The sequence below is a fragment of the Bubalus bubalis genome, chromosome 5 (assembly GCF_019923935.1).
Source record: "Bubalus bubalis isolate 160015118507 breed Murrah chromosome 5, NDDB_SH_1, whole genome shotgun sequence".
Taxonomy (NCBI): domain Eukaryota; kingdom Metazoa; phylum Chordata; class Mammalia; order Artiodactyla; family Bovidae; genus Bubalus; species Bubalus bubalis.
This window is the reverse complement of record NC_059161.1, coordinates 34005626-34033116: the sequence shown is the minus strand read 5'-3', so window position 1 is coordinate 34033116 and position 27491 is coordinate 34005626. Positions and strand designations below refer to the sequence as shown.

The 27491-nt window shown below is 54.0% G+C and overlaps 1 protein-coding gene across 6 annotated transcripts in view; it reads left to right on the top strand.

Moving 5' to 3' along the window:
* Window positions 1–27491, top strand: part of ACOT7 (acyl-CoA thioesterase 7) — a 110221-nt gene that overhangs the window by 39087 nt on the left and 43643 nt on the right. For all 6 annotated transcript variants that reach the window (XM_006048890.4, XM_044942928.2, XM_025285829.3 and 3 more), the window contains exons 2-4: window positions 14115–14232; window positions 21687–21843; window positions 26139–26230. In XM_006048890.4, the coding sequence (XP_006048952.1) occupies window positions 14115–14232; window positions 21687–21843; window positions 26139–26230 (367 nt within the window). The remainder of the gene's footprint in view (window positions 1–14114; window positions 14233–21686; window positions 21844–26138; window positions 26231–27491) is intronic.

The following is a 27491-nucleotide window of genomic DNA, read 5'->3' as shown; positions in this document are numbered from 1 at the left end:
GTGTTTTTAAATCACAGATTAATATGTTTTTTAATCCCACAGTGAATTCGGAGCCTTATTGTAAAGGTAAGAGAAAAGGTAGAAGGGTATACCCACATCCACACCTGGGTATTCTTTTTGCTTTGGCTCCATCCCTTCATTCTTTCTGGAGTTATTTCTCCACTGATCTCCAGTAGCATATTGGGCACCTACTGACCTGGGGAGTTCCTCTTTCAGTATCCTATCATTTTGCCTTTTCATACTGTTCATGGGGTTCTCAAGGCAAGAATACTGAAGTGGTTTGCCATTCCCTTCTCCAGTGGACCACATTCTGTCAGATCTCTCCACCATGACCCGCCCATATTGGGTTGCCCCACAGGCATGGCTTAGTTTCATTGAGTTAGACAAGGCTGTGGTCCTAGTGTGATTAGATGGACTAGTTTTCTGTGAGTATGGTTTCAGTGTGTCTGCCCTCTGATGCCCTCTTGCAACACCTACCATCTTACTTGGGTTTCTCTTACCTTGGACGAGGGGTATTTCCTCACTGCCGCCCTTCCTGACCTTCAACGTGGGATAGCTCCTCTAGGCCCTCCTGCGCCCTCACAGCCATGGCTCCTTGGGCGTGGGGTTGGTCCTCCTGGCCACCGCCCCTGGCCTTGGAGTAGCTCCTCCCGGCCGCCACCCCTGACCTCGAACGCGGGGTAGCTCCTCTTGGCCATGCTTAGTGCGCTTAGTCAAGGAGGAATAAAAAAAGTCAAGGAGAGAGTTCCTTGGCTACCCAGTGGTTGGGACACAGCACTTTCACTGCTGAAGGTCTAGGTTCAACCCCTGGTTGGGGAACTAAGATTCTTCAAACCTGGTGACACAACCAAAAAACTTAAAACACAAAAATCTGAACAAAAAAAGGTCAGGGAACCTGCAGTATTTGGAGTGTTGGGATGGGCTTCTGGGCACCGCCCCTTATCTGGGGAGGGGGTGGTTCCCAGCCCGCCACGTGGAGAGGGATGCCACGGTTGCTTAGGGAGGCAGCGATGCCCCTACGCAGGACTGGCTGAGTCCAAAGGGCACCGCTGCAGGCCAGGGAGCCCTCTCTAAGCCCCATCTGGTTGTGGCTTCAGGAGGGACCTTGGGGCTGCGGATGCCATGCTCTTGCTCCGGCGAGCTGTGCCCCTCTCAGCCTTCTGGAGGCGCACTGATCAGGCCCGACTCAGGGAGAAGGCCAGGCTGTGAGTTGGGAGCCATGGGGAAACTGTGGGGCAGCTGCCGTGGGCGTGTCTGGGGGACCCTGGCTCAAGCACCAGGGCAGGTGTGACTGGCAGGTCTCGGCATGTGGCTCTGGAGGCCGGGGCTGGAGTAGGCATCTGGGGCCTTGGGGCCTTCTTTCCAACCTGAGGTTGAGAGAGGGACTAGAACAGACCGAGCATGTGGGGCTCCCAGAACCTCTGAGGTGGTTCGTGTCCTGAGCGGCCTGTGGCCCAGGGGAGGGGAAGTGAGGAGGGCCGGAGGAGGGGGTCCCAGCTGACCCGAGGGGACCAGGGCCCTGGGCGGGTGGGGTGGGGATGACGTCTGTCCACTCTGCATCCCCCAGGTCAGCTCAGCGTCTGCCACATATGCCCAGTGTGGGACCTGGCGGTGAGCAGGTTGGCCCGGCCCTGCCAGACAGGACCTGTTCCAGGGGCTGTGGGCAGATCTTGATGTGCCGTTGTAGCAGCCACGGGGCTGGGGGAGGTCTGCCGTCCTGGCCGGGACCTGTCAGGCTGTATGGGTGGGGAGGCTCATGGGAGAAGTTTTGTCCCAGACTCAGCCCTGACTCCGCTCCAGGCAGACGCTGTGGGTGTGGTGGGCGGGCCCCTCACCTGCCTGCCAGGTCCAGGCTCCGGGCATCCTGATGGCCCAGCTAAGGGTAGCCTTGCCACTTCCTCCTGGGCTGGGTGCCTGCCTCCCTGTGGAACTGGGGGCTATGGTGCTGGTCAGGCTGGGATGTTCTTAATCAGTCTGGAATGTTCTTTCTCTCTTTTGCATAAAGGTGGGGCCACTAGTGCCTTCAGTGAGAATCCATCCATATATTAGGAAGGCCCCCGGGAAGGAGCTGAGGGCACTTGGCCTCTGACAGGGGGGTCTCTGTGGGCCCAAGTGGGGCCCAAGCCCCATCAGGGCCGTGTCCTGACTTGACCTCTTAACAACAAAGTCTGTGTGGGTTAGCTGGACAGGTGCCTGGGAGCCCAGCCAGGATGACAGTTTTTAGGAAGGATGCCCTTGAGTGGGTGGGTTCATTCATTCATGCCACCCATCATGGTGCCTGGGTGACCGTGGCTCTGCAGGGATGGCTTTGAGTCTGGGTGACACTCAGGACATGTCCAGCCTCCTCTCCCCTGGCTGCTGCTTCACCTCAGCACCAGGACCTCTCTGCCAACTGGTCCTCTTCCCCCAGACCTAGTGGGGGGAGACAGTAGAAGCCAGTGCACCTGAGCGGTGGGGAGGAAGGTCTGTGTGGTGGGGGCAGGGGGTCGGCCAGGAGAGGGCTGAACAGCCATCTGCCTCCCTGCCAAGGTTCAACAGCCCCTACCACTCAGGGTGGGCTTGAGGGACAGGTTTCAGATGCCGTCTCCTCTGCATCTGATGGACCTCTCCCTCTGTCTCACTTACTCTGGCTCTTGACACCTCCCCCCACCCCACCACCACTTCTGTCTGAGTGTCAGGAAGTTTTGGGTCCAGGCCTGGGGCTTGGCCTTTGTCGCCGGCGCTGACTCAGGAGGGCACCTGTGCCTTCTAGATCTCAGGGCAACAGCAGCAGGAGGGCTAGAAGGTTTCCTTCTCCACTGTTGTTATATACAAGATGAGGTTTCTATGACAACTGGGTTTTGGTATGCTTCTCAGACTGATGAAATGGCCCCTTCCTGGTTAGATTGGGCAGCCAAGGAAGCCAGGGTGCTTCCCGCCAGGCCAAGGGGTTGGGACCGTCCTTGCAGTGGGAGAGGGCGGGTGAGTCAGCTGCAGCTGCCCCCCTCTCCTCTCTCTGGACCTGGGATGTCCCAGCCCACATGGCTTCCCAGCTGAGCAGGTACCAACCACCAGTTGTGGGACCCCCGCCCCATGTGGGGACCCCTGTGGCAGATGGGGTCAGGTGGTAGGGGGACTTGGCCTCTGTGTGCGACAGACTGGCTGGCTTCTGGCAGCCCAGGGCACCCAGGCCTGGCCCAGGTCTTGCTGACCTTGGAGGTTAAGTGGTTAACTGAAGCCGGGATGGGGACTCTGGCCTCTGAGTATCCACATGGGCTCCTGGCGGGGTCATATCATGGGTGCCTGGGGGAGTTGGCAGTGAGGCTTGGCACTCACCCACCTGGTGCTCACCCACCTGGCTCCAGGGCCCAAGTTGGGACACTTGCTCCTCTTTGCCTTCTTGCCCAGTTGGTGCTTCCCTTTCTCCTGCCAGCAGATTTCTGCGGTTGGGCCAGGCGCTGCTCACCTTCCTGTCTGCTCAGCTCAGTGTGCTCTGGGTTTTTGGGATCAGTGGGGCTGGGTGGGCCACCTGCCCTGGTTCATTCTTGTGTCCTGCTTTGGGGCCTGGGAGGGTCCCAGGGCCTCTTTGGCGGCCCAACTGTTTCTCCCGCCTTGCCTCCTCTGGGGTCTTTGGGGGTTGAAGGAGCTTTGCTGGAACCTTCTTAGGCAGCAAATTGGATAGGACAAGCAGTGCCAAACAGCCTTCCGTTGGGCAGAGTTCCCCCCACATAGGAAGAGGGGTGTTCATATGTGCCTGACTCTGGCCTTAAGGGCCCTATGGTGGAGGCTGCCAGGTGTGAACTAGCCCACGTGCCCCCAACCCATGTGGTTCTCCTGGCAGGTGCATGCCTTAGATGAGCCTGGAGCTCCTTTCTTACCAGCAGTGGCAGTCCCCGCCCTGCCAGTCTCCTCCCTGGCCGGCCTTCGGACTCCTGTTCAGATCCTGCTTTATGGATGCCCCCGCCACTGGCACCTTCTCAACTGTCACCTGCAGCTCCAAGGCAGGGGTGGCACTCTGTCCAAAAGTCACTGTCCTGACCACCTCTGCTTCTCTGGGTTGAGCCTCATTCAGAAGGGACAGGTCTGGGGAGCTTCTGACACAATCCGTGAGGTGTGCTTAGAGCTGGCTGCCCTGTGGGAACCTGCCTGGACCCTGGTAGCAAGCCCAGTGGTTCTGCCCATGTTTGAGTGCTGATGGAAACCCCACAGAGGACTTCACGTGTCCTTAGCTGGACTTGGCACTGCCACCTTCTCCTTCAGACAGTTCTGCTTTCACCGTTGGGTAAAGGAAACAGCCCCCTTGCCTCACCTCCCCCAGTTCCTGTGGAACTCATGTGGAAGTGTTCCATTTTAGCACTGACATTTTCCTGTCAGAGTTGCAGATGTTGGCCTCATGCTGGAGGGCTGTGGGTAGGGTGGGCAGGGGGCAGTCATCAGTGGAGCTGCCACCAAGGCTGCTGGGGGGCCTGGCCTGGGCTGGCCGGACTGGGGAGCAGGACCTGAGCTTGGCTGCAGGCCATGGGGTCTCGGCCCGGCCGCTCCTGCTGCCTTCTGGGGGTGGTGCTCAGGCCACCCAGGCAGGGGCCTCAGGCCACATGCTGTCTGGGCTTCTTGGCGTCACTGTAACACATGACCGCACCTGGGTGGCTTAAAACCCAGAAATGCATATGTTTTCACATCTGGAGGCTGCAAGCCCCATACCAGGGATCGGCAGGGCCACGCTCCCTCTGAAGGCTCTAGGGGGAAGGGCCTTTCTTTCCTTGTCCAGCATCCGGGCTGCAGGCAGTGCCTGTGTGTCTTGTCAAAGTGTCACTCCAGTCTCTGCCACTGTGTCGTGTGGCCTTTTCCCCTGGTGTGTCCAGATTTCCATCTTCTTCTAATGATACCAGTCATGGGAACACAGCCCTGGTAATAACCTCATCTTAACTTGACCATGTTTGCCAACACCTTGGTTCCAAATCAGATCACGGTCACAGGTTCCAGGGTCAGGGCTTCAGCTGATCTGAATTGTGTCAGGGGACACAGTTCAATCCCGCCCAGAGGCTCCAGGTTGGGTGGGGCCTGGCCCGGCCTCGGGGGACCTGGAGGAGCAGAGGGACAGGGCCTGCCCTCAGGACACGCAGACATGTGGGGAGCAGGGTGGCTCCTCCGGCCTCCCCATTGTCCCTTGCCTGCTGTCTGTTCCTGGAAAGGCCTCTCCTACTCTGTTCCCCTGCCTTTCTCCCGCCCATAGGAACCAGCAGAGATGGTAGCCTTGCTGTGGTGAGTTCAGAGAAGGCTTTGCTGAGCACCTTTGTTTCAGCTGTGTTTTGAATAAATTTTAAAGACTGTGGATTTATTAATATTTGACATGGTTGACATGGTTTTGTGGGGCTTGCGGGATCTTTGTTCCCCGACCTAGGATCAAACCCACGCTCCCTGCATTGGGAGCAGAGTTTTAACAGCTGGACCACCAGGGAAGTCCTTTGACATGGTTTTAAATTCAAAAGGCACAGAGGCGTCACTGTGACCTTCCTCCAATCGCTGGTTCCCCTCTCAGGGGCAGTGGAAGGTTCTGGTTTCCCGGGCCTCCCACCAAGGGTGGTCTCCACTGGGCCTGCAGATACGGTCACCTGTCTCCCATCATTCTGAGCCTTTTCTCATCTAACAGGGCTTCTCCGAGACCCTTCCTCCCTCTTGCTCGAGGCTGTGCTCTCTGTGTTGTGTGGGTGTAACTTAATCTAATGAGCCCCTTATTGGCGGATTTAGGGCACGGCCAGCTTTTGCACGTAAAACAGCTTTTCAGTGAGTAACCTTGAACACGCTTGGTTTGGTCATGTGTGGAAGCATCTGTAGGTTGAATTCCTCTTGGTGGGACATCTGGCTTAGAGCAGCCCATATATCTGGAGTTTGGGTGGATGATGATAAAGCTGGGTTGCCCTCCGGAATTTTGTGTCTACTTAGGCTCCCCATTCGTCCACGAGTCGCCTTTCTTCATGGGGCAGAGGTGGCATGTTGCCGGGACAGGCTGGTGCAGGTGAGGTGGAGGGAAGATCCAGGTGGGCCCAGCCAGCAGCACTGGCTTGGGCAGGTGCAGCCTAGAGCCCCGAGAGGCAGGGGAGATAGGCGAGGAGAGTTCCAGATCCCTGAGGGCTTCAGAGGCCTCGCTAGGGAGTTGAATCTTTTTTTTTCTTTTTCTGGTTGCCCCATGTGCCATGCGGGATCTTAGTTCCCTGACCAGGGATCAAACCCACGCCCCCTGCAGTGGAAGTGCAGAGTCTCAACCGCTGGACTGCCAGGGAAGTCCCGGGAGTTGAATTTTTCTCCTGTAGCAGGGGCCCTGGAGGGTCTGGCAGGGCCGTGGACTCCTGCTTAAGAAGAGTGACTCTTGGGGCATCAGGGTGAATGGTGGGCTTCGGCAGGGAGGCAAGACGTAGGCAGAGAAGCCCCTCCATCCGCAGCCCCTGGGTGACTCCTCGCACACCAGCCCCGACTCAGGGTCTCCCAAGGCCACCCTGCCCCCAGGACAAGTCCAGGCTCTGTCCCAGTCCCAGGCCCATGTGACAAGCTCCTGGCTCCATTCTCCAGCTCGCCCTTCACCCATATTCTCTCCCCCCAGGGGTCACTGGCCGGCTTTGGGGGACCACTGTTTTTTTCTGTACCTGCCAAGCTCTCCTGTCTCTGGGGTCTTCTTCTGAGATACCACCTCTCCTTGGAGCATCCCTCGTGCCCCACCCTCTGTCCCTGGCTCATCTGCTCCCTCTCCCGGAGTTGACCCAGGTGTCACTTCCTCTGAAGTTCTCCTGGCGCCCGGGTAGGGGGCGGCTGCACCATCTGAAAGTGACTGTATAACCCCGGTGTGTGTGGCTTCCTTCCTGCTCTTGTCATCAGCTTAGTGTTTGCTTCAGAGGTTAGCAGGGAGGAGGCGGTGTCTGCTTTGGTTCCGTGGGCCCATCCCTGGCCAGCTCATCCTGTGGTTTGGGGCAGGAGTGGCTGGAATGGAGGGGGAGGGATGGTGAGTGACAGGGTGGTGACATTCCAGATGCCACTGCTGGGAGGGCAGGGAGAGAGGAAGATGGTGGAGAGGATCTTGGGGTGCGTAGGCCTGGTCACAGGAGGCAGTGTCCCTGCCACTGGCCAGCTGAGAAGATGTGGGGGATGGGGGTCACAGGAAGGGCTCCCTGGCCCAACTGTCCACTTTTCCCTGGAGCTTCTGGGGTTCAAGGACTGAGGGAGTTGCAGGTTGGCATGGGCAGAGGGGCAGAGAGATGTGGGAAAGAGAATGGGGCACACAGAGTCCCCCCAGGATGGGGTCAGGCCCACCACCTGCTCTGCCCTCAGAGCTGGCCTGTGTGGAGGCCATTTCAACAGTCAGGTGCTGCCAGTCAAATTCCAAGAGATTTCACATTAAACTCTGGATTGCTGGCTTCTCTAGAAAACTCAGTTCTTTGGTATCCCCAACTCAAACCCCTGCACGGATGCAGCTGGCCAGCTGTGAGGGCCAATACCACCCCTTCACCTCCCTGACCAGAGACCAGTGGGCAGTGCCGTGTGGCATCGTGTGTGCTCCACTGGGCTGTCTTTGCTTCTTTTCTAATAGAAAAGAGGAAAGCGAAACACTTTCCATATCCGTGTTTTTGCTAAAAATGGGAAAGCAGGAGCTCCTCCGAGAGGCTGCACATTCCCCTGGCTGCCCGTTCCCCTGGCTACCCTGGTCACTCACACTCCTGCCTGCCTGGAGGTGACACGCATGGCGGGAGTTCAGGGGGAAGTGAGTTGAAGAAGACCCTGCCCAGCAGCTCCAGAGCTCTTTGGAGGAAGGAGGGGACAAAGGGAGGGTGGCCAGGTGCAGGACCATAGCCCTGGCGTTGGGGTGGAGGCTGGGATGGAATCACGGTGATGCCCTGGGGCAGGCATCTGATATGGGGCCCCAGGGAGGGGCTGCCAGACCTGGGCTCTGGCCCTCCTTGTTTGCAGAATTGCAGAGCAGAGGCAGGATCAGGTCCCTGGGGAAGGTTTGCATCTGCACCATGTGGGTGTCAGCTGGCCTGGGGGCGCTAGGACAGTCCTTGGGCAGGACCCGGGGTGACCAGGACGAGGGGGTGGGGGTGGGCCTGGAGCTTAGTACCCAGGGGCCCCTCCGGAGTTAGTGGTATGTTGGTGCTGTGGGGTCCGTCCAGACCCCCAGTGTCGCAGGGTGGCTCCAGGCTCTGTCCCGTGTCCTCCTGTCTCAGAGGTGCGTCCTCCCTGGCCTCTCCCTCCTCAGGCCCTCCCGGATGTGAGCACTTCCTCCTTGGCCTTGGGGCCCTCTGTTTGCTCTTCCTGGCTCTGAGCCAGCCTGGCATACACAGCCCTACTTTACAAACAGGCAGAAATAAGTCAGGCTCCCCAGACGCGATCTCTGGTGCTCCTGGGGAAGGCTGTGTGGTGTAGAATTGTTTCAGTCCTCCCCTGTCTGGACCCCTGCCTGGCCCTTAGGCCTATGGGTAGAGGTGGACCATCTGGTCTTTACTAAGTTGAAAACAAATGCAAAGGAAAGAGTTTGATATTGTTGTTGTTTGATAGAGGTTGTTTTGTTAGTTGAATTGGCTACTTCTTAAACTTAAAAAAAAGAGCTTAGTAGTATAAGCAGGAATTTTTAAAACTCAAAACATTAAAAATATTTTCTATAACATTTTTTATTAGAGGTCACTTTTTGAGCAGTTTTTGTTTTTGCTGGAGCTTAGTTCCCCACAGTGAAAGCAGTCCGAACCCCTGGACGCCAGGGAAGTCCTCAGAGCAGCTTTAGTTTCACAGCAAAACGGAGAGGAAAGTGCAGAGGCTCCCCGCATGCCCTCTGCCCCACATGCATAGCCTCCGCCTTTATCAGCAGCCCCAACAGAGAGGTGCATTTGTCGCAGCCGATGAACCCACAGTGACACCTCAGTGTCACACCACAGTCCGCAGTTTACATTGGGGTTCACTCTAGGAGTTGTACATGCTATGGACAAATGGGTAGTGATGTGTCCACCATTCCGGAATCATGCAGAGTATTTTCACTGCCCTAAAAATCCTCTGCTGTGTCCTCTTATCCCACCCCCACCCCAACCTCTGGCAAACACTGACCTTGGTTTTTTGGTTTTTTTTTAGTATTTATTTGTTTGCCAGGCCTTAGTTACAACATGTGGAATCTTTTAGTTGTGGCATGTGGGATAGAACTCAGGCCCCCTGCATTGGGAACTCAGGAGTCTTAGCCACTGGACCACCAGGGAAATCTCAACACTGACATTTTAAAAAAAAAAAAAGAAATTTTATTTTTGGCTGCACTGGGTCTTCAATCCTTTGGAGATCTGTGGCAGGCTTTCTCTAGTTGCGGTGCACGGGCTTCTCACTTGGTGACTTCTCTTGTTGTGGAGCACAGGCTCTAGGGCTTGCAGGCTTTAGTGGTTGTGGCACAGGGGCTTACTTGCCCTGATGGCATGTGGAATCTTCCTAGGCCAAGGATCGAACTCACCTCCTCTGCACTGGAGGCTTTCCTGGTAGCTCAGCTGTTATTTGTTATTTGAATTGGCTATCTCTTAAACTTTAAGAAAAAAAGAGCTTAGTAGTATAAGTAGGAATTTTTAAAACTCAAAACGTTAAAAATATTTTCTATAACATTTTTTATTAGAGGTCACTTTTTGAGCAGTTTTTGTTTTTGCTGGAGCCTAGTTCCCCACAGTGAAAGCAGTCCGAACCCCTGGACGCCAGGGAAGTCCTCAGAGCAGCTTTAGTTTCACAGCAAAACGGAGAGGAAAGTGCAGCGGCTCCCCGCATGCCCTCTGCCCTACACACATAGCCTCGGCCTTTATCAGCAGCCCCAACAGAGAGGTGCATCTGTCGCAGCCGATGAACCCACATTCTTTATGAACCCATAAAGAATCTGCCTGCAATGCAGGACACCGCAGTTTGATTCCTGGGTCGGGAAGATCCCAGGGAGAAGGGAATAGCTACGCACTCCAGTATTCTTGGGCTTCTCCAGTGGCTCAGATGTTAAAGAATCTACCTGCAATGTGGGAGACCTGGGTTCAATCCCTGTTTTGGGAAGATCCCCTGGAGGTGGGCATTCTTGCCTGGAGAATCCTCATGGACAGAGAAGCCTGGTGGGCTACAGCCCATGGGGTCACAAAGAGCTGGACACGACTGAGTGACTAAGCACACACCCCTGCATTGGCACATGAATTTAACCACTGGACTACCAGGCAAGTCCAAACATGGACTTTTAAAAATTGTCTCATAGTTTTGCCTTTTCTAGTGGTAGCTTATGGTGAATGGTGTCAGATTCGTGATCTCTGAAGGAGAAAATTTCGCTTTGGGACCATAGACGCGGCTTCAGTCACTCAAGAGCTTCATGCGGCAAAAGTATTATTATTAAAGTAACAAGGGATAGAGAAATCTTCTGACACAGACACCAGAAGGGGGCAGAAGAGTGCCCCCCCCACTAGTCTTAGCAAGACCTTATATACTTTATCAATTGGTTACTAGCAATAGATCCAAAGAATGCCTCAAGGTTGTAAAGGTCTTACAAGACCCACTCACACAACATACATCTTAACAAGGTTAGCCAGAAGGAATGGGTTCCTGTTAAGAAGAAACAAGTCCTCAAGCAAGATACATTGATGTTATATGATCATTAGTACACAGTTTAAGGAAAAACATAGCCTTCAGTTCAGTTCAGTTGCTCAGTGGTGTCCGACTGTTTGTGACCCCATGGACTGCAGCATGCCAGGCCTCCCTGTCCATCACCATCTCCCAGAGTTTACTCACACTCATGTCCATTGAGTTAGTGATGCCATCCAACCATCTCCTTCTCTGTCGTTCCCTTCTCCTCCCGCCTTCAATCTTTCCCAGCATCAGGGTCTTTTCAAATGAGTCAATTCTTTGCATCAGGTGGCCAAAGTATTGGAGCTTCAGCTTCAGCATCAGTCCTTCCAATGAATATTCAGGACTGATCTCCTTTAGAATGGACTGGTTGGATCTCCTTGCAGTCCAAGGGACTCTCAAGAGTCTTCTTCAACACCACAGTTTAGAAGCATCAATTCTTCGGTGCTCAGCTTTCTTTATAGTTCAACTCTCACATCCATATATGACTACTAGAAAAACCATAGCTTCGACTAGATGGACCTTTGTTGGCAAAGTAATGTCTCTGCTTTTTAATAAGCTGTCTAGGTTTGTCATAACTTTTCTTCCAAGGACCAAGCGTCTTTTAATTTCGCCATCTACAGTGATCTTAGAACCCAAGAAAATAAAGTCTGTTATTGTTTCCATTTCCCCCACCCATCTATTTGCCATGAAGCGATGGGACTGGATGCCATGATTTTAGTGTTTTGAATGTTGAGTTTTAAGCCAGCTTTTTCACTCTTCTTTCACCTTCATCAGGAGGCTCTTTAATCATCTTCATCAATAGACACACACATACCACATCTACTTCATCTGCTTCATCCATCCGTGAGTGGGCAAGTAGGTTGTTTCATGTCTTGGGTACTGTAAATAATGCCACAGTGAATGTGGGGGTGAAGATACCTTTTTAAAATATGTTTTTGGCTGCCTTGGGCCCTTTGTTGCAGTGCTCAGGCTTCTTGTTCTGGTGCTTGGGCTCTCTAGTTATGGCGCATGGGCTTAGTTGCCCTTTGGCATATGGGGTCTAAGTTCCCTGACCAGGGATTGAGCCCAGGTATGCACTGAAAGGCAGATTCTTAACCACTGGACTGCCAGGGAAGTCCCGTAGATATCTTTTTGAGATAGTGACCTCATTTCCTTCTGATGAGTACCCAGAAGTGGGATTGCTAGTTATATGGTAGTTGGAATCTGAATTTTTTGAGGCATCTCCATGCTGTTTTCCACAGGGGCTGTACCAATTTACATTCCCATCAGCAGTGCCCAAGGGTTCTCTTTTTTCCACATCCTTGCCAACACATGTTTCTTGTCTTTTTGATAACAGTCATTCTGACAGATGTGAGGTGGTATCTGATTGTGGTTTTGGTTTGTGTTCCCCTGATGGTTAATGGGACTTCCCAAGTGGCACTAGTGCTGAAGAACCTGGCTGCGAATGCAGGAGACATAAGTGACATGGGTTTGATCTGTGGGTCGACAAGATCCCCTGGAGAAGGGTATGGCAGCCCTCTCCAGTTTTCTTGCCTGAAGAATCCCGTGGACAGAGGAGCCTAGTGGGCTCCAGTCCATGGGGTCGCACAGAGTTGGACACAACTGAGTGACTTGGCAGCAGACGGTTAATGATGTTGAGTCTCTTTTCACGGGCCTGTTGGCCATCAGTATGTCTTGTTTGGGAAAATGTCCACTCCAGTCCTCTGCCCATTTTTTAACTGGATTGTTTTGCTCTTGAATGTTATGAGTTCTTTGTGTATTTTGGATATTAATGCTGTATCGGGTACATGATTTGCAGATGCTTTCTCACACCCCACAGGTTATCTTTTCATTTGACTGATCACTTCCTTTGCTGTGCAGGAACCTTTTAGTTTGATGTAGTCTCACTTACGTATTTTTTCCTTCTTTACCCTTTGTTTTTGATGTCAAATCGAAAAAATCATCGCTACAGCCTATGTCTTTTCCTAGGAGTTTTCTGGCTTTGGATCTTATGTTCAAGTTTTTAATCTATTTTGAGTTGATTCAAAAATCTTTTAAAATGAGCATTTGAGAAGCCAAATGAGGCTCCTTTCCTGTGCTCTAGGGGTTCCCCGGCCACTGCCTGGGCGACCGTGGCTGCCGCCCTTGCGCCAGTGATGCAGGTGAAGAGTAGGGGTCCTGAATGCCCTCTAGGCTGAAGGGGTGACTTTGGGGATGGGCGACAGGTCCAGACAGCCTTTGGTCTCCCCAGAAAATGGCATTGGTGACTGAATGCTGGAGGCTCCAGCCCTCCTGCGGCTTTTGGCTGGTGCTTAGAGAAGGAGGAAGCAGTGCTGGTGAGTGTGTATGTTGCTGACTGTGTGCCAGGCTCCTTATCTGTGCCATCTCGTGGTTCAGTCTTTCCCATAGTCAAGTGCGGTGGTGCTGTTGTTCCTCTTTTACGGATGAGAATGTAAAGGTGGCTGGGTTTTGGCAGCTTGCTCAGGTCACCCAGCCAGTAAGACTGGGAGTCGGGAACCATCTCTGAGGTTGCCTGGCTTAGCCTCCAAGTCTGGAAGGAGCCAGATCGGGAGGGCAGTGGAGCTCCATGGCCCAGAGTAGGGGGTCCAGCCTCTAGGGCCACGCTGGCCAGCAGACTGGAGCAGGGTGGGTGTGCCCAGGTGATGCCGGACACCCGGAAACTGCACACTTGCTCAGTGCCTGATACCCACCTCAGGGCCTGAGGCTAGTGGAGACAGAGTTTATCAGCCAGACAGATAGGTGTCTGGGAGAGGGCCAAGCTACATGGGGTTGCTCAAGGTAGGAGCACCAGGCTGGCTTTCTGGGACTCCAGGGATTTCACAGGGCTTCCCTGCTGCTGACCTCTGCAAAGACATGGCTTTTCCTCTGGGGGAAATGGGGTGATTTCAGTCCCTCCTGACCTTGGGGAGTTCCCCACTCTCAACTCCAGGGAACCCACCCCTCGGGCGCTCTCTTGGAGCCCTGGGGGCAGGCAGCAATCAGGTTTTGTCTTGCCGGAAAGGTCTGGATGCTGTAATTTGTTTGCCCTTCTCAGAATATCTGTGGCCACAGGAGGCCAGCTCCTCTGGGACTCCTGACAGAGACAGTGGTCCTGGGAATGTGTTCTTTCTCCAAGGGATCATAGCTGTGTCCTTGCTCATTCAGCTCTGTGGGTCACTGCGGGTCCTGGGAGCCAGGAAGGGCAGGCGCATGAGCACCCCACGGCCAGGCTGCCTCGATGTCACGGTCATGGCCTTTGCGGAAGGTCCTCGCAAAGGACCTCCCTTCCTGCCAGGTCAGGGGCCTTCTCCCACTGGCAGGCTGGGTGCCTGGACCCCAGGGCAGGAAGGTCCCCCTCTGCCCTCCCCCCACAGTGGCAACATGACCCTGCAGCCCCTTGTCTGGCTGTCAGGTCAGATCAGCACCCGACGGTGAGTGGGGGTCCTTTTCCTTCTCTGGGAGCCATCAGGCGTTTGGAGGGCCGTCTCCCTGGGGTCACTGCTGTTCATGAGTGACATCCTGCCAGAGGCTCATCCTGCCTCTTCTCCCCACAGGATCATGCGGCCGGATGATGCCAACGTGGCCGGCAATGTGCACGGAGGGACCGTCCTGAAGATGATCGAGGAAGCAGGAGCCATCATCAGCACCCGGCACTGCAACAGCCAGAACGGGGTAGGTGTCTGGGGACCCTCCGCCAGCCCGGCCAGGTCTCTGGGAGATCCAGGCAGTCCCCTCCCACCGTGTTGTACTCTGTGGGGTCAGGGCAGGAGTCTGGGTGGGGCCTGGGCCTGGAGCCTGCCCCTCCCTCTTCCCTGAGCCTTGGGGGCATCTGGAAGCCCTGGCCCTGGACCAGGGACCCCTTGGATTGGCACTTGGTTTGGGGCTCATTGAAGGGAGGCTGGGGACCCCCAGAAACTAAGCTGAGAGACACCTTTTCAGCCCCTCTCCCTGCGTGTGGGGAGAGTCGTGGCTTCCTGAGTCCGAGAGGCCCCAGCCTCTCAGAGCCTGTGTGGGCGGCAGTTAATCCTGGGTGTCACATTGCCTGCACCCGGATCTGTCCCCTGCTCGACCCACCCTGGGTCCACTGGCAAGTCTGGGGGCTCTTCCCTTGGTGGCTCCTGGGCTGCAGGACCCTCAGGCCTGCACCAGCTCCTGCCATGGTGCCTGCTCTCCGCCCGCTGCCCAGACTGAGGCAGACTTGCAGATTGAGGGCTTCAGAGCAGCTGCTGGGCATGCAGCCTGCCAGGTCCTGCCCGGCCCCCAGCTCTGTGGGGTCCTGACATTCTCTGAAGCCCGCCCTCGGGATCCTGTGGGCCTCGGCCAGCCACCTGCTGTGCCCCTGTCCTCCAGTTCCACACTCATGTGGGCTGTGTGCATGTGTGCATGGGTGTGCACCGCTGTAAGGGTGCATGCGTGCAGAATGAACCAGGCTGGGGTAAGTGTGGGGGGTGGACGTGGGCCTGGGGGCCTCAGTATGGGGAGGAGTGGGGTGGGTTGCGTAAGACCCTGCTGTGAGGGAGGGGCTCTCCTGCCTGCTGAGAGTTTAGATTGATTCAGCGCCCTTGACGTTCTGGGGCTAACCCGTCACATTCAGAGAGCGCCCTCTGGTGGCTATGAGGAAGACAGGCCTGGGCCTGAAGGTCCCGGGCCGAGGTGGGGGCCAAGCCCCTGAGAGAGACTTTGAGGGTCCATGCCAGGCCTGGAAGGAGAGGCTGGACGTAGAAAAGGAAAAGCCCCAGGACTTGGAGTGAGGGAGTAGGGGCTCAGGAGGCTGTGTGTTGTTCAGTCGCTCAGTTGTGTCTGACTCTTTGCGACCCCATGGACCACACCATGCCAAGCTTCCCTGTCCTTCACCATCTCTCGAAGCTTGCTCAAACTCGTGTCCAGTGAGTTGATAATGCCATCCAACCATCTCATCCTCTGTCACCCCTTCTCCTGCCGTCAGTCTTTTCCAGCATTAGGGTCTTTTCCAATGACTTGGCTGTTTGCATCAACTGGCCATATTGGAGCTTCAGCTTCAACATCAGTCCTTCCAGTGAATATTCAGGATTGATTTCCTTTAGAATTGACTGGTTTGATCTCCTTGCGTCCAAGGGATTCTCAAGAGTCTTCTCCAGCACCGCAGTTCGAAAGCGTCAGTTCCTCGGTGTGCAGCTTTCTTTATGGTCCAACTCTCACATATGACTACTGGAAAAACCATAGCTTTGACTAGATGGACCTTTGTCAGCAAGGTGATGTCTCTGCTTTTTATTAGTCATAGCTTTTCTTCCAAGGAGCAAGCAACTTTTAATTTCTTGGCTGCAGTCACTGTCCGCAGTGTTTTTGGAGCCCAAGAAAATAAAGTCTGTCATTATTTCCACTTTTCCCCTATCTGTTTGCCATGAAGTGATGGGACTGGATGCCATGATCTTCATCTTTCGAATGTTGAGTTTTAAGTCAGCTTTTTCACTCTCCTTTTTCACCTTTATCAAGAGGCTCTTTAGATCCTCTTTGGCTTTCTGTCATTAAGGTGGTGTCATTTGCATATCTGAGGATATTGATATTTCTCCTGGCAATCTTGATTCCAGCTTGTGCTTCTCCAGTATGGCATTTTGCATGATGTACTTTGCATATAAGTTAAATACTCAGGGTGACAATATACAGCCTTGATGTACTCCTTTCCCAATTTGGAACCAGTCCGTTGTTCCATCTCCTGTTCTAACTGTTGCTTCTTGACCTGCACACAGGGTTTCTCAGGAGGTGGTCTGGTACTCTCATCTCTTTAAGAATTTTCCCAAGTTTGTTGTGATCTACACAGTCAGAGGCTTTAGCGTAGTCAGTGAAGCAGAAGTAGATGTTTTTCTGGAACTCTCTTGCTTTTTCTGTGATCCAGTGGATGTTGGCAATTTGATCTCTGGTTCCTCTGCCTTTTCTAAATCCAGCTTATACACCTGGAAGTTCTCAGTTCACATACTGTTGAAGCCTAGCTTGAAGGATTTTGAGCATTATCTTGCTAGCATATAAAATTAATGCAATTGTGTGGTAGTTTGAATATTTTTAGGCATTGTCCTTCTTTGGGATTGGGATGAATACTGACCTCCAATTCTGTGGCCACTGCTGAGTTTTCCAAATTTGCTGGCATATTGAGTGCAGAACTTTCACAGCATCATCTTTTAGGATTTGAAATAGCTCAGCTGGAATTTGATCATCTCCCTTAACTTTGTTTGTAGTAATGTTTCGTAAGGCTCATTTTGACTTCATACTCCAAAATATCTGGCTCTAGGTGAGTGACCACACCATCATGGTTATCCGTGTCAATAAGACCTTTTTTGTACTGTTCTTTGTATTCTTGCCACCTTTTCTTAATCTCTTCTGCTTCTGTTAGGTCCTCACTGTTTCTATCTTTTATTGTGCCCATCCTTGCATGAAATCTTCCCTTGGTATCTCTAATTTTCTTTAGGAAACCTCTGGTCTTTCCCATTCTATTGTTTTCCTCTCTTTCTTTGCATTGTTCACGAAAGAAGGCTTCTTTTATTTCTCCTTGCTATTCTTTGGAACTCTGCATTCACATGGATATATCTTTCCCTTTTTCATTTGTCTTTTGCTTCTCTTCTTTTCTCAGCTATTTGTAAGTCCTCCTCAGACAACCATTCTGCCTTTTTGCATTTCTTTTTCTTGGGGATTGTTTTGGTCACCACCTCCTGTCCAGCCTCTTATGAACCTCTGTCCATAGTTCTTCAGGCACTCTATCAGATCTAATCCCTTGAATCTATTTGTCACTTCCACTGTATAATTGTAAGAGATTTGATTTAGATCAATCCTGAATGGTCTAGTGGATTTCCCTGCTTTCTTCAATTAAGTAGAATTTTACAATAAGGAGGTCATGATCTGAGCCACAGTCAGCTCCCAGTCTTTTTTTTTTTTTTTTTGCTGACTGTATAGAGCGTCTCCATCTTCAGCTGCAAAGAATATAATCAGTCTGATTTCGGTATTGACCATCTGTTGATGTCCAAGTGTAGAGTCGTCTCTTGTGTTGTTGGAAGAGGGTGTTTGCTCTGACCAGTGTGTTCTCTTGGCAAAACTCTGTTAGCCTTTGCCCTGCTTCATTTTGTACTCCAAGGCCAAACTTGACTGTTACTCTGGGTATCTGTCTTCCTACTTTTACATTCCAGTCCCCTATAATGAAAAGGACATCTTTTTTTGGTGTTAGTTCTAGAAGATTTTGTAGGTCTTCATAGCAGCCTCTTGCCGGCAGAGCTTGGAGAGTTCCAGAAGGGGCCCTCAGGCTGTGCCCTCATTCTTGCCTGGCTCTCTCAGCTCTTGCCTTTTCCACTTTGTGCCAGCGAGTGGTGCTGTAGCCCCACAAATGCACTGAGGGCTGGATGCCCAGCAGTTCCCTCAGGTTGTTTCAGCCTCAGGGGTGATGTGACTGTGGGCGGGTAAGGAAGGGTGGGGTGGGGGTGGAAGGGACAGGCCCCCCTTGAATCAGAGGGTGAACCCACATGCTGTGCTTGCCTGCACAGCCCCTGCTGCGTCGCTGCTCTGGGGCCTGACTCCAGGACCTTTATAGGAACAGACTCCTGCCTGTCTGAGGCTGTCCTGGGAAGGGGTGGACATGGGGGCCCCCGGCATTCCTCCCGAGAGGCTTGTTCTGTGGGTTTGGGGCGGGCTTGGGGATTGGCCTGTTCGCCAGGTGTCAGATGAGTTCTCACACAGGTGGGAGAGCTGTACTTCGCTGCTGTGGGTGGTGACAGGTGGCCAGTGGGAAGGGTGCAGACACACCAGGGCTCGAACTGTCACCTGTGGGCCCGACGTCTCCAGGCCCGCAGGAGGGTGCTGTGAGGACCAGCTGCCAAAGTGAAGCCTGGAGCTGGCACGGGATGCACAGACCCTCGGGAGCTGCCTAGCCAGCCCAGGGGTACCTGTGCCAGTACGCCCAGTGTCCTCAAAAAGCCGGCTGGTTTCTTGATTCTGATAGAAAGTCGTAAAAGTGCTGGGTGCTGTGATTGGCAGTGAAGATCAAACATAGGACTATCTTTAGTGTCATTTGGTTAATGTGGATTGAAAAGGAAGCTGATTCCATGATATATGAAGGACTATTACAACTCAACAGCAAAAAATAAACAACCCATTTAAAAAATGGGCAGAGGAACTGAATAGACATTTTTCCAGTGAAGACGTGCAGATGGCCAGCAGGCGTGTGAAGTGATGCTCACCATCAGTAATCATCAGGGAAATGCAGATCAGAACCATGAGATGCCAGCTCACGCCTGCCTGAATGGCTGTCATCAAAAAGACAACAGATAGGAAGTCCTATGTGGAGACAAAGGGATCCTTGCACACTGCTGGTAGGAATGTAAACTGGTGCAGCCCCTGTGGAAAAGAGCATAGAGGTTAAAACTGATGGGCTTCCCAAGTGGTGTAGTGGTAAAGAACCCGTCTGCCAATGCAGGAGACGTAAGAGATGTGGGTTTGATCCGTGGGTTGGGAAGATCCTCTGGAGAAGGGAATGGCAACTCCAACATCCTTGCCTGGAGAATCCCATGGACAGAAGAGCTTGGTGGGCTACATACAGTCTATGGGGTCTCAAAGAGTCAGACACGACTGAAGCGACTTAGCACGCACACACACATGATCCAGTTATTCCACTTCTGAGTGTTTATCCAAAGAAAATGAAAAAACTAATTGGAAGTGGTATTTGCACCCCCTTGTTCGTGGCAACATTATTTCCAATAGCTGAGACCTAAGACAACCTAAGTGTCCACTGATGGATGAATAGGTAAAGAAATTGTGGGGAATTCTGTGGAAGTCCAGTGGTTAAGACTCTGCAATTTCACTGCTGAGGGCCCAGGTTTGATTCCTAGTTGGGCAACTAAGATCCTGCAAGCTGCACAGCCCAACTGAAATAAAAAGAAAGAAGTTGTGGTGTATATATATGTATACTGTGGAATGTTGTACATAAAGAAAGATGGAATCTTGCCATTTGCAACAACATGGATGGACCAGGAAGGTGTTAGCTAAGTGAAATAAGTCAGATGGAGAAAGACAGATACCTTGTGATTCACCCAGAGGTGAAATATAAAAAAGAAAGAAACAAAAAATACATGAACAAACCAAACACAAGCATGTAGATACAGAGGACAGACAACTGCTTACTAGAGAGAGGAAGGGGCGAAGTAGAGGGGGGCAGGAGCAATGTGGGTGAAGGGGTCATTGCTCAGTGATGGATGGAAGCTGTATTCTTGGTGGTGAGCTCGCTGTAGGGTGTGCAGAAGTAGAAACAGAACATTGTACACGTGAAACTCATGCAGTGTTATAAATCAGTGCGTGTCTGTCATGCCCGACTCTTTGTGGCCCTGTGGACTGCAGCCTGCCAGGTGCCTCTGTCCATGGGCTTCTCCAGGCGAGAGTGCTGGAGTTGACTGCCACGTCCTCCAGGGCATCTTCCTGACCTAGGGATTGAACCCATGTCTCATGCATCTCCTGCATTGGCAAGTGGATTCTTTACCACTTTACCACCTGGGAAGCCCTATAAACCAATGCTACCTCACTAAAAACTGAACCTACAAAAACTTGATTTCCAGGAGTCCTCTGGCGTCCAGTGGTTAAAACTCTTTCCAACACACTTTCTTTTGTATATACATATATATGTCTATATATATATTTGACTGCACAAGGTCTTGGTTGTGGCGCTCAGGATCTTTAGCTGTGGTATGTGAACTCTTAGTTGCGACATGTGAAATCTAGTTGCCTGACCAGGGATCAAACTCAGGCCCTCTGTGTTGGGAGCTTGGAGTCTTAGCCACAAGACCACCAGGGAAGTCCTAAGACTCCTTGTTTTCATTGCCAAGGGCCTTGAGGAACTAAGATCCCACAAATTGTACACTGCACAGTGAGGCCAAAAAAACAAAAAACAACTGATTCTCAGTGCTGGTGTGGAGAGGTGCTGGGGCCCGGCGAGCACTCGGCCCTATTGAGAAGCACTGTGGGAACACTTGGTGAGGTGTGTGTTTGCTTCTGCCCAGAAAACCATCCCCAGGACCAAAAATGATTTAAATAAAAAAAAAGCTCCTCACAGGGTTATTCATAATAAGAAGCAATTGAGGTTGACCCAAATCTAATAGAAGAATACTCAGTTTGGCCATTAAAAAAATATCCTTGCAGTGGAGTATTGCGAAATGGCAGCCGTAGAAAGTGTTAAGAAAAGGAAGGAGGAGTTGAGTCCCTCATTTTCATGAAGCGTGAGCTCCCAAGGGTTCCCCTCATGGCCAGGGACGTAAGCCTTCTTGTTCCTTTTGAGTTTTGAGTCATGAAAATGGGTTGTGTATTTAAAGGATAAAGAACATTTTTTAAAAAGAGATGTGATTGCTAAGAGCTTGTCATAACATGGGCAGGTTATTTTTCTTCCTGTTGAATGAAAAAAGCAGATTGTGAAAGTGGATATTTAGCATATACACAGCTAGGTGAGATTATATATGACAACCATAGGTGAGTATAAGTGACAATTATGCATGACTACGAGTGTCAACTATATGCCTCAAACTGCAAAACGAGAAGCCAGGCAGACAAGTGAACCAGTAAAGCCTGTATTTTTGGGACAAAAAACCTAGAAAGAAAGATCCCAAAGTAGAAGGCGTGGTTGTCTCCAGGGGTGAATTTTCCCTGCTCTGTCTACCTTTCTGTACTTCCCAAGTTTTCCATAACGAATATGTACACCTTTTTTCACTTTCCGTTATGCAAGTACTACGTATCCTTTGTAGAAAAGTCAGGAAAGAGAAGTGCTTGGCATCCCATCACCAGGATCACCTGTATCAACAGCTTTGCCCTGTTGCCCCCAGGCAGTGCTTCACCTCCTGGTTTTGCATTTAGGAGGGTATGCTGACAGTAACTTGCTCTAGTTTATTCTTTATTTAAAAAAACCTTTTGTTTCTTTGGTCATGCCACACAGCATGTGAGGTCTTAGTTCCCTGGCCAGGGGATTGAACCCATGCCTCCTGCAGTGGAAGCGCGGAGTCCTAACCCCTGGACTGCCAGGGAAGTCCCATGACTTGCTTTACTATAACCATGGGGAAAAAACCCAGGGTCATTTTAGGGGACCATGTCCAGGGTGGGGCCTTGGGACGACTGACCGCCTCTGGTCTTTGCAGGAGCGCTGCGTGGCTGCGCTGGCCCGGGTGGAGCGCACGGACTTCCTGTCGCCCATGTGCATCGGCGAGGTGGCGCACGTCAGCGCGGAGATCACCTACACCTCCAAGCACTCGGTCGAGGTGCAGGTGCACGTGATGTCTGAGAACATCCTCACAGGTGATGTCTGCATGCAGTGACGGGGGCCATGGGGCAGGCGCAGCAGCCGTGGCTCCTGGCTCATCCTGACACCATGATGACCTCCCTGCATTCCCATCTCCACCTGTGGGCAGCTACGTCTGCGTCCTTGCTCTGCAGATGGGAAACAGGGGCATGGGCGTAGTTAGGCAATGAGCCGGGTGTGCGGCCCCCCTCCCCTCTGCCTTCCTGGGGTAGGGGCTGGCAGCCAACTGGTCTGGGCAGAGGGGTGGCAGCGGGCTAGGAGGGCACCAGCCACCTTCCAGCCCTGCTTATGTGCACCCAGTGGCCACCCCCCGTTCCCGGCCCCTCACTGCTCCTTGGAGCACGCTGGCCTGGCCCTTGCTCTGCTCCCTGGGGGCCGCTGCAAGCCAGGCTGGTGCTCACTGGGTGAACCTTTGACTCGGGTTTGATCTGAATATTCTCTTCCTCAGAGTGGTAACCATGGAAACCCTTTTTCCTACCCCCACTGGGCGCTGCAGGGGAGTGTGGCTCCCGTTCAGTCGCTGCTTTTTATAACCGAGATGCTCATGAGGCAGGCAGCCTCCTTGGTGCCCTCGCTGCCCCGCTCTTCATCCCAGCCCACCTGGTGTCCCGCCCAGAGGAGAGGCCCTGCTGGCTCTAGGGGAGGGAGCTGCCTGGGTCCTTGCCCCTCCTCCAACACCCCACCCTCAGCCATGGCTGCCTGCAGAGTGCTGTGCTCAGAGATCTTCATGGGGCTCCAGGCTTCTCCCCCACACAGGCCAGGCGCTCAGTTACCCATCTAGAACATTCTGATGACTGCAGCAGCCCCAGCCGCCGCATAGTGAATGGTGCAGCTGAGGCAGAACCTGGGGCAGGGGAGTGGTCAGCTGGCTTGTGCCCCATGTCCTGATCTGTGGCCTGAGCTCTGTGTTCCGGGCAGCTCCGGCATCAAGAGACCTTGGATGCTGGTCTCAGGCTGCGGCACAGAAAGGGGTCCTCTGGTCCTGACTTCCCACATGGGCTAGCAGCCCACCATCCCCCCACCACCTGCCTCCCCCATGCCCACCCCCACCACAGTGACCTAGTCCTGCTCTCCTGGCCCGAGATGGGAGTAGAGTCTCCCCGCTCAGGACCCAAGGGAGGAAATGGCTGGCTGCACTCCCTGCTTCTCTTGAAATTCACACGTAGTCGATAATGTTTTCAGCAGTGCTGGTTTTTTCATCGCAATTTTCTGGTGTCTCAAAACAGGGTAGGGGCCTGCTTTACAGATTCCCGTCATCCAGGCCCCCTTTCTGCACAACAGAGGCTTTGGCCAGGGAGGAAGCCCGTGAACAGAATGGCATCACACTGAGTGGGGACAAGAGGCAGGGGACAGGGGGCCTCTTGGGCTTTCAGACTGGAGCTCACCTCTGCCAAGTGGCAGGGATCCTGGGATCTTGGCTCCTCCCACCAGAGATGGTTCTCAAGGGGACACACTTGGTTGTCAAAATCAGGGGGATGCTGCCGACTGCCTGGTGACCAGCCTGGGTGTCTGCAGAGGGAGGCCGAGGAGGCTGGCGCTGGACTGCTGATGTCTGAGGGGAATGGGCATGTCCCCTGCCCCTGCAGCTTCCGTTGGCTCATGATGGACAGGGACTCAGTCACTGATGAAGGAAGGAAGGAGTGGAGTCGCTCCTGTGCTGAGAGGAAGCCAGCAGGGGGCGCTGTCTAGAACGAAGCGCTCCAGCCCGCTTTCTTCTTTCTTTGCAGGACCCTCCCTCTGTGGGCAAGAGTGGGCAGTGCTCACCCAGTGCCCGTGCTAGCGACATGAAACCCCCAGCTTCGTGGTCAGGATGCTCTCCACGCGCCCCCTCGGCCGCCCCCCTCCCCTCCCCCCCCCCCCACACACACAGAATCCCCAGCTGCCCTGGCCCTGAAGGGTGGGCACACAGAGTCTAAGCTGCCCCGAGGATAGAAGTGGCTATGCAGAGCACAGCCTCCCAGAACAGCGGGCAGGCTGTGGGCATGTGATGCGGACAGAGGCCCAGTGGAGGAGGGGCTGGCCAGCACTGCCCAGCTTTTTGACACGGGGGAGGGCCGAGGCAGTGGGAGAAACCCGAGGCCGGATCACGGGGTGGATGTGGTCGCTTGACGCTGGGGCTGCGTCTTCTCTCCATGGCTTCGTTGCCTTGCCCACGAGCCCCTGCTGCAGGTCCGGGCACCCTCCTCCCACCTTGATCTCACATCCGGGTCCCCCTCTGGGTCTTGGCACAATGTCAGTATCTCTGTCATCCTCTGTCCATCTTTCCATGTTTGGGTCTGTGTGAGTCTCTCTTATCCTGGGACCCTGTGTCTCAAGGTCTTCCTGCCTTGATGCATCTCTGCCTGCGTGTCCGCTGGGATGTGAGGGCAGGCCGTGTGGCTGCCTGGTCCAGAACAGGGCTGCCCGGAGGGGCTTTGAACACGGCCAGGTGGGGAGACCAGGCTGCACAGACAAACAGGTGACGAGGCTGAGCCAGGAGGCTGCTCGCATGCCGTCTCTGTATTTCACAGCCCCTGGAGGCAGGGCCCCCGTTCTGCGCGTCCCCCTCACTCGGGGCCGTGCCGCCTTCAAGAGGCAGCCTGGCGAGCACGCGCCCAGGCAGACAACCAGCAAACCTTTGCTCATTCATCTCTGGCAACTGTCAAAATATTAAGCTCACTGGGATGTGATTGCCGCGAAGCGCTCCAGAAAATGGCTGGGAGCCTCAGAATTTCAGAATAAATGTTTTCAGTGCTGCCGTTGTCTTTTGGTGGTTTTATTGAATGATAGAGAAAGCACAGTTCGAGTGTTTTGCCTCATTTGCTCCATGGTGTTCGTTTGGGTTTGGAGGAGGGCCACTCGGCGTTTCCGTGGAAACGGGCCATCAGGCTGGCTCTAGCTGAGTCCGACAGGAAATCTTTACTCCCCAGAGCAGGTTGTCAGAATCACTCTCCATCACAGAGCAGTGAAGATATTTTTCCATGTTGTTTGCCTGTGATCCTGGTGGTGCTGTGGAAACGTCCTGATGGGCCTCGCCCTCTTTCTTTCTGACCTGCTGGGGCTCGGCCTGGACCTTTGGTCTAGTTTAAGGGAAAAAACGGAGGCCCCAGGATCGCCTTGAGGGGGCAGGTCAGAGGAACTGGTAGGAGGCATTTAGGGCCAGGCCCCCAGGCTGCTTCCTCTATTCTACTTACTTGCTGTCCTGAAGTTCTCCTGTTCTCTGCTACATGCAATCTTCCACGTCAAAGAGGCAACTTTTAACAGGCATCCTCACAAACATTAATACTTTTCTGAAATTATGGGGTCTGGGAGGCATTCAGCTTCTGTATGAACCTAGGCAAGCCCCTTGACTTCTCTGGGCTTCAGTGTCCTCCTGCACAAGTGAGGGGTGTGGACCCAGGGATCTCTGGGCTCTTTTGGACCGTGATATTCAGCCCGGACAGCCCTCCTGCCCTGCGAGCCCCACTCTGCCCTGAGGCCAGGCTTGGTGCCCAGAGAGGGTTCTGTTTCTTGTTGTTCACCCCAGAGCCGAAGCCAGCAGCTCACAGCACTCTCTGAGCCCCGACGTGGGAGCATCTGGAGTGAGGCTGAGTCCCCCCAATTGTGCCTGGTGTGGCCCCCACACTGGGAAGGGGGACCTGGTGTGGGGTGGGCTGTACTCTGGCTGTGCCCTTGGCCCCGCCTCCACGACCCTCAGCCTCACATCCATGAGCTGCCTCCTGCCCACCCAGAGCTCTTCTCAGTGGCCTTTACGACAGTGGATGGGTCCTTCAGAGGACGTTCCTGTTCTGTGTGTCGTGATGTCCAGTTCCTCAGTGGGGCCTTCTTCCATGAGATCCGTCAGCCGGGATCTCTCGGTGGAGATGGGGCCCAGCCTGGCTTTGTCCTGCTTTTCCCTGGGAGGAGGCTGAGGCCAATCTGCCTACCCCACCCCAGCCTAGCCCTTCCCTCCCCCTCCCTCTGGAGGCTCCTTGGAGGCCTGCCTGGAGTTGGCACCCTCCAGATGTGGGCCTTCTGAGTTAGAAAGTCCTAGAAAGCCGGCAGGCCCCCCAGCTTAGACCAGAAGATCTGAAGTCTTCCCAGCAGCCTCATTGCTGGGGCGGGGGTTCCCCAGCTGGGGCCGCATCTGGGGCGGGGCCGCATGCTGGGGCGGGGGTTCCCCAGCTGGGGCCCACGCTTCCCCCTAGTCTGTGCCCACACTTGCACCTCGAGGCTGAAGGAGGCCTGGGGGTGGGGGCCAGAGGTGGCGTTGGCCCTGCCTGCCACCCTGCTGGCTCCCAGGACATTCCTCACATGTCTTTCTTCTTTGAAGGTACCAAAAAGCTGACCAATAAGGCCACCCTGTGGTACGTGCCCCTGTCGCTGAAGAATGTGGACAAGGTCCTGGAGGTGCCTCCGGTTGTGGTAAGGAGACCCTGCCCACTTTTCTCAGGCAGGGGCAGGGGGGACCAAGTCTTAGGAGGTTTAGAGGCATAGGGGGAGGGACAACCCTTCATGCAGAGAAGGCCAGAGCGGCTGGCCTGGGCCCTGCGGATACCAGACCCCCCTTGGAGGGCCCTGGTCAGAGGCAAGATGGGCAACAGGACTGTGCAGGTGGCCAGTCTAGGGGATACCACAGTCCTGGGGAGACAGGCTGAGACATCTCTGTTTCAGCCCTGCTCTCTCTCCCGCCATGTCCACTTCCTTCCTTGGTTTCTCTCGTTTGGGTTTTTCTCTGGACAGACACATCTGTACATGAAGAGACTTCGTCTTGTTCATGCCCAGGTGCCCCACTGCAGGCAGGCTCGGTAGGCAGGCATTCCGAGGGGGCGATTAGGCTGATAGAGGGGTTTAACTCCTCCCCTCACAGCGCCCCACCCCTCCTCCTGTGGTTCCCCCACCCCTGGATGTTCCAAGGACATCTGTGACCCACTCTCCCTGGAGGCCGGGTGCTCTGCTCTCACCCCTGCAAGGAGCAGTTCTCAGAGAGGCCTGGGCCTGGCTTAGCCGTGTCTGCCCCTGCAGGGAGCATTTTTCTGTGGCCGAGATGTCCGGAGGAGAAACTTCTAAGAAACAGTAAAGTGGGGACCCAGGCAGTTAGGGACTGTATTGCACTCACAGAGGAGCACTCCCTAGTCTCCTCCTCCTTGCCCCCCTACCACAGGCCCTTCCCACTCTCTGTCGTGTCCCCCGACGCCCATAGGCCTAGGGCAGTGGGGGCTTGCTCCCTGTCATCTTGCCGGGGGGGACGGGCTCCCAGCCCATAGCTCATGTCTGACCAGCACGCTGCCTGCCCAGTCAAGGCCCTGGGGAGTTGGGGGAGGGCCACTCAGCTTCTGGGCTCCAGCTGCCCTTAAGTCTAGACTTTTAAACAGCATTCCTGGTGACAGGCGTTCTCTCCACATGGACCGGGAAGGGTGCTCAGACCTTGGTCTGCATCTGGTTGGTAGTCCTGGGTTTGGTACCATGAGGGCAGGGTGGTGGTGTCCACAGCTCCGGGCTGCCTGTCCCTCCACATGTGAGGAGAGGGCAGGTGCTCGGGGCCAGATTCCCACATGTCCCATCTGTTTGAGTTTCCCGGGAGCCCCTGTGACATAGCCTAGGGGCTCGAACTGCAGTTCATTCTCCCAGTTCTGAGGCCAGAAGTACAGAATCACAGTACCGGCTGGGCTGTGCTCCTGCCGGA